Source organism: Thunnus maccoyii, chromosome 12, assembly GCF_910596095.1.
Source record: "Thunnus maccoyii chromosome 12, fThuMac1.1, whole genome shotgun sequence".
Lineage (NCBI taxonomy): Eukaryota > Metazoa > Chordata > Actinopteri > Scombriformes > Scombridae > Thunnus > Thunnus maccoyii.
This window is the reverse complement of record NC_056544.1, coordinates 30,671,933-30,684,648: the sequence shown is the minus strand read 5'-3', so window position 1 is coordinate 30,684,648 and position 12,716 is coordinate 30,671,933. Positions and strand designations below refer to the sequence as shown.

Here is a 12,716-nt window from a genome sequence, read left to right as displayed (position 1 = left end):
CTAAAACAATCAGTAAGAATGCAAAGTTCTTGTAAAGTTATGCATTGTATAGCCTTTTTTTTTTTTTTTTTTTTTTTAAAAAAATCAATTTATTACATTGATATTACAAAATTATTTATTTTTGCATATCTGACTTAAAGGACAGGTTCGCAGTTTTTCAAGTGTGTCTCAAAATATTAGTCAGGTGTCCATATGAACAGTGAAAGAGGTTTTCCTCGCTGTAATCATTCCTCCTGTTCATACTGTCCACACAGTTATTTTAAAGTTGATGTGAAGCTTATATGAGTCTTCATCAGTCTGAGTCAGTCATATCAAGTGGATATCTGACACATTTACAGTCTTTTTAGCATCAAATTCCCTCTTTGTGTTTCTTCGGACAGTGTTTCCCTGTTGAGCTGCGGTGGAAGTATAGTAACAAAAAGAGGGACTTTGGCACTAAAAAGACTGTAACGTTGAAAGATATCTACTTGATTTGACTCATTTGGATGCTTCTGAAGCTTGTAAGTGCATTATGAAGGGATCTTCTAATGGTCAGTATGAACAGGAGGAATGATTACAGCAAGAAAAAACATGTTTTAATGTTCATTTGGGCTCCTCACTTGTTTTAAGACACACTTGAAAAAGTGTGAACCTGTCCTTTAATATTAATCAATTGCTCATCTGATGTAATGGTGTAATGTTTTTTTCTCATAATCCATTGTCTGTATTAGTTCAGGTGTTACATTAAAGTTTGTTCTCATAAACACACTTATGTGGGGTAAAATCCTCAGCCTGACCATAATTTTTTTTTACGCCGCAGGGTTTAACGGTCGAAATCCGTAAAATGTTAAAACTTGACCATACACATTTCAACATGTAAAAATGAATTGTCAGGAGACACCAAATATTCAGTTAGCCGTACATCTAACGAATTATACCTGTATTATTTAAAAACAAAACAAAAAAACAAACCCTTTTCCCCAGTCTTCGGCCACCATTACACCCTGGCAGCAGCAAGAATGAACCAAATTTCTAAAAAAAAAAAAAAATCCTATTAAAATAAAAGCAACTTGATGGATAAATGTGTGACGTATTGTTAAAGAGTCACCCGTTATTTAATTGAAGCATTGGTCTTGTTATTTAATTTCTTAATAATGGCCGGTGAGCAAATAAACAATGAATTGTCATATTTCTGAGAGGAATTCGGCGACAGCATCTTTTCTCTCAAAGCTCCAGGTCCAGACAGGGAAATTATCGGTTTAACGGGCCGCTCAGTACGCACCGTTTTGAACAGCCGTTAGTTAGCATACACGGCTTGTTTCAGGCGACTAGCTGTCATTATTGTTTGTATTAACGTTTTCTTGACTAACTAGAAAGTGAGCAGCTCAGAGTCCGGTTAGCAGCAGGCTAGTAGCTACTGCCAAGTTAACCGGTAAACTCAGTAGTCGGTAACATCAGCTAGCTTCATGGCCTAAACTATACAAACCCACAACCCCACAAAACTGTACAAACCGAAGCAGCCAAAACTGGTTTTATTACATCTTAGTGACCAGATTTATTAAAACACTTCGTGAAACAATCCATCAATTCTGCTCATACAGCCATGATTCCGCTTTATTGACTTCCTGACACAACAAAACGTCACTGCAGCGTGTTGCATTCTGGTAAATGTAGTCAATTTAACGTTAAGATTGCTATTTCTAATCATTTAACAATAAATATTGATTTACCCAAACAGGTATTCTGTGGTTTCTGATAAATATTGGGAGAAAGATAAAAAGAAAAGACAGTAATTTCGAGTATCGTGAGTACATATGGGAAAGCAATTACACCGCAAAAACTACAACTCCCATAACTCGACGTCATGACGTAGTTACGTTTTGCAACGGTCAGTTGCTAGAGAAAAAAACAGCCGCTTCCGTGTTGTTCTTGTGTTATTCTGGTAAATAACTCTGGTTAGCAGAGTCGAAGCCCGTCTGACAGCCTGACTATCATGATTCTGTGAAGCTGACACACAGTTTCAGCTTTTCTCCGCCCGAAATGTCGCTGCTGCAGAGCTCAAAGAAGAAAGACAAGCGTATTTTGTCTGGTACCTGCCCAGACCCGAAATGTCAGGCGAGGCTCTTCTTCCCCGCTCACGGCTCCGTTAGCATCGAGTGCACCGAGTGTGGTCAGCGCCACGAACAGAAGAACCTGATAAATGTCGAAGAAGTGACGGATCCAGATGTTGTGCTCCACAATCTGCTCAGAAATGCGCTGCTCGGCGTCACCGGGGCCCCAAAGAAAGGGACCGAGCTAGTGAAGGTGATGGGGCTGTCCAACTACCACTGCAAGCTGCTGTCTCCGGTCCTCACCAGGTACGGCATGGACAAACAAACGGGCAAAGCCCGGCTGCTGAGAGACATGAACCAGGGCGAGATGTTTGACTGCTCGCTGCTGGGAGACAGAGCTTTCCTGATCGAGCCGGACCATGTCTCCACCATGGGCTACGGCAAGGACCGGTCCGGGAGTCTCATCTACCTCCACGACACTCTGGAGGAGGTGAAGAAAGCCAATGGCAGCAGAGAATGTCTCATCCCCGTCCATGTGGATGGAGACGGGCACTGCCTGGTCCACGCCGTGTCTAGAGCGCTGGTGGGCAGAGAACTGTTCTGGCACGCCCTGAGAGAGAACCTGAAGCAGAACTTCAAGCAGAACCTGGACCGCTACAAGAGCCTCTTTCAGGATTTTATTGATGCTGCTGAGTGGGAGGACATCATCAACGAGTGCGACCCTCTATTCATCCCGCCTGAAGGTGTCCCGCTCGGGCTTCGCAACATCCACATATTCGGCCTCGCCAACGTCCTGCACCGCCCCATCATCCTGCTGGACTCCCTGAGCGGGATGAGGAGCTCAGGGGATTACTCAGCCACCTTTCTGCCCGGGCTGGTGGCGGAGGAGCAGTGCAGGGGGAAAGACGGGAAGCTCAACAAACCCATCTGCATCGCCTGGAGCAGCTCTGGCAGGAACCACTACATCCCTCTGGTGGGAATCAAGAACACGGTGCTGCCGAAGCTGCCGGCCCGCCTGCTGCCAAAGGCCTGGGGTGTCCCGCAGGAGCTCATCAGGAAGTACATCAAGCTGGAACCGGACGGAAGCTGTGTGATTGGCGGTGACCGCAGCCTGCAGGACAAATATCTGATGAGGCTGGTCAACGCCATGGAAGAGGTGTTCATGGAGAAGCACAGCATCCACCCGTCACTGGTGGCCGACGTGCACCAGTACGTCTACAGACGCACTGGTGTGATCGGCATCCAACCGGAGGAGGTGACTGAGGCAGCTAAGAAGTCGGTGATGGAGAACCGGCTGCACCGCTGCCTGATCTGCGGTGCCCTCTCTGAGCTCCACGTGCCGGCAGAGTGGCTGGTTCCTGGCGGGAAGCTCTACAACTTAGCCAAGTCCACACACGGTCAGCTACGGCCGGACAAGAACTACAGCTTCCCGCTCAACAATGTAGTCTGCTCGTATGACCCTCAGAGAGACGTCCTCATCCCAGATTACAAACTGAGCTCCCTCAACACCTGCAACTGGTGTCATGGCACATCAGTACGCCACATCCACGGCAACGGGTCGGTGGTTTACCTGGACGGGGACAGAACCAACACCCGCTCCCAGGGCGGGAAGTGTGGGTGTGGCTTTAAGCATTACTGGGAAGGGAAGGAGTACGACAACCTCCCTGAGGCCTTCCCCATCACACTGGAGTGGGGGGGCCGGGTGGTGCGGGAGACGGTGTACTGGTTCCAGTATGAGACTGAACCGGCTTTGAACAGCAATGTGTATGATGTGGCCATGAAGCTGGTCACTAAACACTTCCCAGGGGAGTTTGGCAGCGAGATCCTGGTGCAGAAAGTCGTCAACACCATCCTACATCACACTGCCAAGAAGAACCCCGATGAGTACAACCCGGTGTCCATCGACGGGGCCCACGCCCAGCGCCTCACCGACACCACGGAGACTCCGCAGGTGGTGGACCCCCAGCCGCCCACCAAGATCATCCTGACAGGTCAGAAAGCAAAGACGCTCCACAAGGAGGAGCTGACGATGAGCCGGGCGGAGCGCAGCTTGCAGCAGAGCATCAGCGAGCAGGCCTTCGTCACACAGAAACGCCGGACCGACCGGCTGAAGCAGGAGCAGAAAGGCCACGGCCGGACATCCTCCCCCAGCGGGTCTCCTGAAACCTCCTCCTCCTCAGCTCCGGCCACGCCCACCAAATCCTCTTCCCCTTCCTCGTCCAGTAAGGAGAAGAAAATCCGTGTGACCACCAGTGACGGCAGGCAGGCCATGCTGACCCTGCAGGCCCACACCACCTTCTCAGAGCTGCAGAGGAGCATCGCAAACCAGTTCAGCGTGCCGCCGGCGCAGCAGTGCATCCGCTACGGCTTCCCGCCCAAAGAGCTGGTCCCGCCTAAGGACGGCGAGGAGAACGAGCCGGTGGCGCTGCAGCACGGCGACAGGGTGACGGTGGAGATACTGAGGGGCCCCGAGGACAAGAGCCCCGCGGCCTCCATACCTCGCGCCTCCAGCTCACACTCAGTGAAGAGCGAGGACGCCGTGACGTCCGGCAGGATGAGCAGCCGTGAACTCCAAGACAGCATTGACCTTGAGATGTCCTCCCTCTGTCTCCTAGCAACCCTGATGGGTAAGAATACAGAGAAGTGTGACATGTAGGATGCCTCCCCTGAGGCCTCCTCCACCTCCTCCTCATGAGATTACCTACAAACACACACAGTTCAGCCGTGACACAGAGAGAAAAACACATCATCCAGGTGGAAGGTGTCGGGTCACTTTATCAGCTGGACTAAGGTCACAGATTGAGTGATTAGCGTCATTATTTTTTTTAACTGATCAGTTAGATTGAAAATCTCAAAATGATTCAGTTGGGTGATGTCAAACAGAGAAAAGCAGAATGTTTTAACATTGTCTACAATATTAATATAATAATAAATAGTATTTTTCTAGAACCACCAAATATTTAATATTTTTATTGATTATCGGTGAGAATAATTCAATCACGTGATTCGTTCAACGAACTCTTTCAGAGCCAAACCAGATTCACATCAAATATATCTGTAATTCTACTGACCAGTCAGAAGTGAAAGTCATATCTGACTGTAGTTTCACAAATTCATTTCAATGAGTTTCTCAGACTAAAGTTAGTTTCGTCACTTCTGTTACATCGACGTCCAGTTAAAGACTCATAACTCATATTTCAGACAGCTCCACTTCAGTTAAATCCATCTTTGATTAAAGTTTAACTTGAGTTCCCACAATATTACTAGTGATAACGTAAAGATCTACAACAGGAGTGAAGAGATCTTGATTTTGAGTTATTACTGTTCAGAACTGTTTTGTGAGACTCTTAGTCTTCTTTCCTTATGGTTTGACCCGATAATTCCTAATTTAAGTCGTCATCCTGCTTTTATTTTGGCAGTTATTTGTGTTCTGTCTTATTCTTGTATGGTAGTTAAAGAAGTTTGACTTCATTAGTTAAGTCATGAAAAAAGGCTTTGAGCCTGGTGTTGTTTTCACATTCATCTGCTGAAGGAGGAAAGTTTCAGTCTGCTCACCTTAAAGGGAAGTTCAGAATTTTTCAAGTGTGTCTTAAACCAACAGTCAGGAGCCTAAATGAACATTAAACCTGTTTTTCTTGCTGTAATCATTCCTCCTGTTCATACTGACCATTAGAAGATCCCTTCATAATGACCTTACAATGGAAGTGATGGAGGACAAAATCCACAGTTTCTGCACAAAAATGTATTTCAAAGTTTATCTGAAGCTAATATGAAGCTTCAGCGTCCAAATGAGTCAAATCAAGTAGATATCTTTCAACGTTACAGTCTTTTTAGTGCCAAAGTCCCTCTTTTTGTTACTATACTTCCACCTGCAGCTCAACAGGGAAACACAAAGACTGTAAATGTGTCAGATATCCACTTGATATGACTGACTCAGACTGCTGAAGCTGAATATAAGCTTCAATCAACTTTTAAATGACTGTGTGGACACACTGTGGATTTTGGCCTCCATCACTTCCATTGAAGGAGATCTTTTACGGTATTAGACATAATTATTCAAAGTATTTTTGTATGTTATATGTTTGGCGGGAATCTTTAAGGTTTGCAAAAAAGTGTTGTTTTAAATGAAAACCAGCAGACAGGATCACTTTTTTTTGGCCCGTGTTGAAACATTTTCAACTCAAGCAGAAGTGTCTTCAGCTCGGTTTTTACCGCCTGTACTGAATCTGCATCTGTTTGCCTCCGTGTGGGTGTTTCCACTGACGCTGACTGTGTTCACGTTGCTTCTAAATGTCACCTCTCATTGTTTAATGCAGCTGCATTTGGTCCAGAGTGACCTGCAGCGGGGGGCTTTTTGTGGAGTGAGAGCAGAGTGGTTGTAATGCTGCATGAGAGGAAACTTGTTGCTGCTGCTGCTGCTTCAGTCTGTTCACATACTCTGGTCCAGGTGTACGCCTCAGGTGCATGCCGGTTCCCGATTGGTCGTCGCAACAGGCAGGTGAATAACAAGCCGCAGGCGTCGGCTGAGAAGCAGATTGAGCTCAGAGGTCACAGGCGACGCCCACCACAGCAGGACTGTGTGTGTGTATGTGTGTGTGTGTGTTGACTGTGCTGACTCAGGCATCTGGTCCCAGTCCCGTCTCACCTGCCAACAGGGTCAAAGGTCGCGGCTGCGTTCAGATAAACAGATCGGCCGGTCAGCAGGCAGCGTAACAGAGAGCGTCTGTTTCATCTGCACTCTGAGCTCCTGAACGCTCCGCAGGCCTGACGCTGCACTTCCTGTTAGCAAGAGCTCATATTCAATAATCCTCCCGTCCAGTTTTCAAACAAAACATCATCAGTCAGCTTCTGTAAACTGAGAGTTCACACAGCTGAGTGTCAGAAATAATGTTTAGATACTAATATCATATCTGCTTTTTTACATAGTCATACCTTGTTTTTTTTGTCAAGATTACCCACATATTTTATTTTTAAACATATGATATAATATATTAAATGTCTCCATTTGAAAAATCTTTCATAACATGTTAACAAAAGTAATGTATTTTTGCTAAAATGAGTGAAAGTGCACAGTCACAGTGCTTTATAAATCTAAAAAAATGAATCTTTTCAGATCGGCGTATTATTTTGAGTAAAATTTTGACATCACAGCGATACTGAATAGACAATTTAAAATGATTATCGTAGAGCCGAAGCGATTAGTCATTTTTTTAAGCAAAAATGCCAAATATTTGCAGGTTGCAGCTTCTTAAATGTGAAGATTTGAAGCTTTTCTGTGTGGTAGATGATAATAAACCAAATATCTTTGGATTTTGGACTGTTGATCAGACAAAACAAGACAACTGAAGACGTCGCCTCGAGCTCTAAGAAGTCAGAACAGGCGTTTCTGACATTTTATAGACAAAATGAGAAAATAATCGTTAGTTGCAGCCCCTCGATAAAATAAGCCGATTGATGTTTAGTTCATCCCAAGAAATCAATTTAAATTTCTAGTTTTGATTGTGATTGCAATTTTTTTATCAAAAGAGGATGTATGAAGAATTAGATGATCTGAATTATTATCGCTGTAAAAATCGAGGTATTATTTTTACCTTCACTGGTTTTTTTTTTCTACCTGTTTAGGGTTAGGGTAGAGTTTTATCAATCATCGCTCTGCAGTTTCTTCAAGCTGCTTCAGTTTACAGACGGACTCAGAGACTCAACTCAACAACAGGGTTTATCAGTGAAGTCCAGTTGGATTCTGAACCAGAGGGCTGCAGCTAACAATTATTTTTATTATCAGTTAATCTGTTGATTTTTTTTTTTCTAATTAATCAATTAGTTGTCTAGATCATAAAAAAACAGAAAATGGTGAAAAATGTCAATCAGGTTTTCCCAAAACCCAAGACGACATCCTCAAATGTCTTGTTTTGTCCAAAGAAGCCAGAAAATATTCACTGGAAGAAGCTGGAATGAGAAAATATGGATTTTTTTTCCTAAAGGATGATTCTTAACCATTAATCAATTATTAAAATGGTTGGCGATTCATTTAAGTTGGCGACTAATCCATTAATCAAGGTCTCTAAGGTTTAAGCTGCAGTCAAATCAAACTGGGGAGTAAAACGTTTCCATAACTGATGAAATAATGGAGCAATCTACAAAAACAAGACCTGGACTGTAAAAAAACAGGAAATTGTCCTTTTAAGACAGCAGTTATATCAGCTGTGGATTGTTATAACTGCATGAGGAGTTGTACAGATTATATCCAGCCTGCAGAAACATTTGAATGTTGTGCTGAGTTTCCGAGTCTCGGATGTGTTTTTTTTTTAAATCTTTGTTTCTCTCTGCGTCTCTTCCAGGTGAGGACGTTTGGTCGTACGCAAAGAAGCTGCCGCACTTATTCCAGCAGGGAGGCGTCTTTTACAACATTGTCAAAAAGGACATGGGTACGTTTGTTTTTTAGCTCAAGCTGTTCGTTTTCATACAGATAAGTAACCAGGCGGTGCTGGAAGAATTATTTAGATCTTTAGTACAAGTACACGTCCTGCATTCAAAATGTTACTTAAGTAAAAGTACAAAAGTATCACCAGCAAAATGTACTGAAAGTAAAAGTACTCATCATACAAACCGGCATCATGCAGAGTGCATTTATTATACTTGAACTGTTTTTACTGATGCATTTAATGCAATGTGGAGCACTTTTCACACTTTTTATATTGTTGGGTAGTTTAGTCTGTAACAAAGCATCAGGATGTGTTTGAATCTGAAAAGTGACTAAAGCTTCTTTCTGAAATGTAGTGAAGTAGAAACATAAAGTAGCATAACATGTAAAAACTGATTTAAGGGACCTCAAAAAATGTACTTATTATGTACAATATTTGAGTCGTTACATTGACCACTGTAAACAGGTTACAGTCAGCTTTTTGCAGTAAATCATGTGAACAAGACGTCCGGTCATGTGCATACAAGAGTTCACAGTAACCAGTTTTTACTACATTGCAGTAAACTTGAAGTAACCTCATTTATCCAACTAATCAGGTTTCCTGTGTCCAATAATCAATCAATTAAATCAACCGCAATTCATTTGTAGAGCCCCTCGCATACAGTTAGTACAATGCAGTAAACAGTAAAAGAATTTGAGACTAATGTGCATTAGAAATAAATATTATGAAAATGTAATAAAATAAAATATTAAAAATATATATAATAATAATAATAGAGTGAAATAAAAAGCTAGATAAAATAAACAAAAAATAAAGACATAAAACTGATGAGGGAATAAATTGCAACACAAATATAATAAGTGATTAAAATAAAGTAAATAATGTCTACAAGTCATTCTTAATCAAAAGACAAATGAGGTTTTAAGTTTAAAGACATCAACACTTTTATAATGTCAGTAATATTTTAATAATGTCTTAATAGTGAATGAATTGTGTTCTTGGCATTTAGTTTCAAAAACTGTCATGAAAACAGTGATGATGAAACCAAACTTTCTAAAGCACTAAAGTGGTTGATTGTCTAAAAACATGTGGAGATGAACTGGAGACATCTGCTGGGCAAACTGTGGTACTGCATGTATGGAAGGTTCAAAGGACCAGTTCACAGTTTTTCAAGTGTGTGTTAAACCAGCAGTCAGTCTGTCCATATGAACAGTGAAAGAGGTTTTCCTCGCTGTAATCATTCCTCCTGTTCATACTGGATATTAAAAGATCCTTCAAATGTGCTTTCAATGTAAGTGATGGAGGATAAAATCCACAGTGTGTCCACACAGTCATTTAAAAGTTGATGTGAAGCTTATATGAGGCTTCAGCAGTCTGAGTTAGTCATATCAAGTGGATATCTGACGCATTTACAGTCTTTTTAGCATCAAATTCCCTCTTTGTGTTTCCTCGGACAGTGTTTCCCTGTTGAGCTGCAGGTAGAAGTATAGTAACAAAAAGAGGGACTTTGACAGTAAAAAGACTGTAACGTTGAAAGATATCTACTTGATTTGACTCATTTGGACGCTGAAGCTTCATATTAGCTTCAGATAAACTTTGAAATACATTTTTGCACAGAAGGAGGACTGTGGATCATTATGAAGGGATCTTCTAATGGTCAGTATGAACAGGAGGAATGATTACAGCGAGAAAAACAGGTTTCACTGTTCATTTGGGCTCCTGACTGTTGTTTTAAGATTCACTCAAAATATCAGTGAAGTCACTGCCGACATGCTTGATATTTTAAGGTTATATGATCAAATCAAACACTTGTAAGGCTTTACTTTATTTATTGTGGCAGATTGACACAAACACATCCCATATTCAAAACCAGCAACACGTCCTGCTGATTAGTGATTCTTTTACTGTGAAAGGTCGATACTGAGTCGAGTAGTCTGTTTCGAGCAAAACATCGTAGACTGAAAGTTGGCAGATTCTAAATTTTGTTCACTTCTTTTTTTGATCAGATATTTCCTGATTTAAATCACTTTTCTTCATTTCTTACTGTATCTTTGGTAACTCAAATTCTCAAAACTCAACATTTAACAACTAAGTTTTGTGGAAAAGTATTTATACTCACGGTAAAAAGTAAGGTTTCATAATGGCCTCAATATAAAAACAATCAAAGCATAACCAGCCCTGTTTACTATATTCAGGTTACACTGAACCTCGTTATATTCAGGTAACTTCAGTTAAGGGAGAGATAACTTTTGATTTGGTGTCCTGAACAGTCTTCACTCATCGTCTCTTTCAGGGCTGATGGACGGGAAGCACTGCACTCTGCCTCACCTGACGGGGAAGACGTTTGTCTACAACGCAGCAGAGGAGCGGCTGGAGCTCTGCGTGGACACTGCCGGTCACTTCCCCGTCGGCCCCGAGGTGGAGGAGCTGGTGAAGGAGGCGCTGGTCCAGCTGCGCTCGGAGGCGGCCACCAGGGGCAGCAGAGAGGGGAGTCCGTCCCACGGCGTGCTGCGGCTGGGCAGTGGCGGCGTGGTGCGCAAGAAGGAGCAGCTGCAGAGCGTCACTGCCTTCCAGGGTAAAGGCCACTCTCTGGGCAGCAGTGGGGGCTCCTCCCCTCCAGAACACCGACCTATCACGCGCCAGCACAGCAGCGGCGTGGACCTGAGCGCTAGCGTGTCCCGAGGCCCCCCGGACCTGTCGGACATCCCCGAGGACGCCACCAGGGAGCTGGTCCGCATGGCGCCGGGCTTCGTCACCATGAAGGACGGCCGCGGCGTGGACCCCAGCCTGATGGAGCAGCAGCGGAGGAAGCTGCAGGAGATGGTGTCCTCCATCCAGGCCTCCATGGAGCGCCACCTGAGAGAGCAGCAGAGCACGGCTGCCGCAGGGGGAGGGGCCAGCCAGGAGCGGACAGGCGGGACTAAGACGGGAGCCGGCCAGCCAACATCTGCCACCAACCACGAACCCCCAGCTGCAGCAGGTGCGGCGGAGGCGGCGGCGGTGGCGGCAGCAGCCGGCAAACCAGAGGGGAAGACGGAGGAACCAGAGGAGATGGAGAGCCAGGACGCCGAGCAGAGCAACGCCACCGAACCCATGGATCACTCCTGATCACTCTGCCGAGATCCCCGCCCCGCCTCCACCCCGCCCGGCCGGCATCTGTGGGTCGTAACGCCTCAGGTCGGATCCTAAAGCTTTGGTCTTCATCGTGTTTCGTTGTCTTTACTGCATGACTTAAGAGCGGGCCGACCGTCCTCACCTCTCTACAGACTCTGCGAGGGAAAAGTCGTGGATACATGGAGACACGATCCGTGCGATACATCATTGATACTTTCACACCGATATCACACTTGTGTTGCAATACCGAGGCTGCTGCTGTGTGTGTTTGAACTCTATGCACTTTGGTACACACTCTCATCTCAGCTGTCAAACTGAAAACTTCAGAATGCAGTAAAAAAAAAAAATAAATAAATACAGCGTATGATTGATTCCCGCTTTTTGAAAGAAGTTCTTTTGCCTTTTTCGTTAGGATAAGTTTCCCTCTTCAGTTGATGATGTATCGTAAACGACTGTCTTGCAGTATATCGCAGAGTCGCCCGTGTGGTGGTAGGATTGTATCTTTTAATCCCTGAGATTCCCACCTGCAGACGTCTAATCTTCTCGCTATAAACACGCTTCGAGATCCGAGGATTTAAAAAAACAAAAAACAAAAAAACAAACTCGGATTCATGTGTGAGACGCATTCCTGTAGATAGAAGAATCCTGTGAGTCTTAACCTGCCGTCAGGAGGAGGAGGAGGAGGAGGAGGAGGGGGGGGAGCTGCTGCTGCTGGTGTGCCGGCGGCGTAACGTCCCGCGAACATGCTTCCGTCAAAAGTGCACGCTCTGAGAAGTGAAGTGCACCGGCCTCTCTGTACGCATCAACGCCTTCATCACCCGAATCCGCTTTCCCCCCCACCACCACCACGTCGTCCCGACTCCCGTGTTGTCCGAAGACTTCCGGATCTGTGTTTGCTCGACTTGTCCCGCTTCCTTCTCGACCGCCATAAAAGGGTCACCACTTAAAATTCACATTTATTATTCCAGTTTCTCAGCACACACAACGGTCACTGATGTGAAGCACCTGGTTCAGCCGCGGCTCCGGACCCACCTGCGCCACCTGGAGGTAAGGAGAGTAACAGCTGCTGCGAGGTCGACGCTTAAAAAAGTGTTTTTGGAGTGAAACGCTCAGCGAGCCAATAAATCAGCTCTGCCATAAATTCTACTTT

At 44.6% G+C, this 12,716-nt stretch overlaps 1 protein-coding gene across 1 annotated transcript; it reads left to right on the top strand.

Moving 5' to 3' along the window:
• Positions 1–1,578: 1,578 nt before the first annotated feature.
• Positions 1,579–11,937, top strand: vcpip1 (valosin containing protein (p97)/p47 complex interacting protein 1). Its single transcript, XM_042427759.1, has 3 exons — positions 1,579–4,657; positions 8,369–8,455; positions 10,746–11,937. Exons 1-3 carry the CDS (start codon positions 2,020–2,022, stop codon positions 11,558–11,560), a joined length of 3,540 nt encoding a protein of 1,179 aa, XP_042283693.1. The 5' UTR covers positions 1,579–2,019; the 3' UTR covers positions 11,561–11,937.
• The last annotated feature ends 779 nt before the right edge of the window (positions 11,938–12,716 follow it).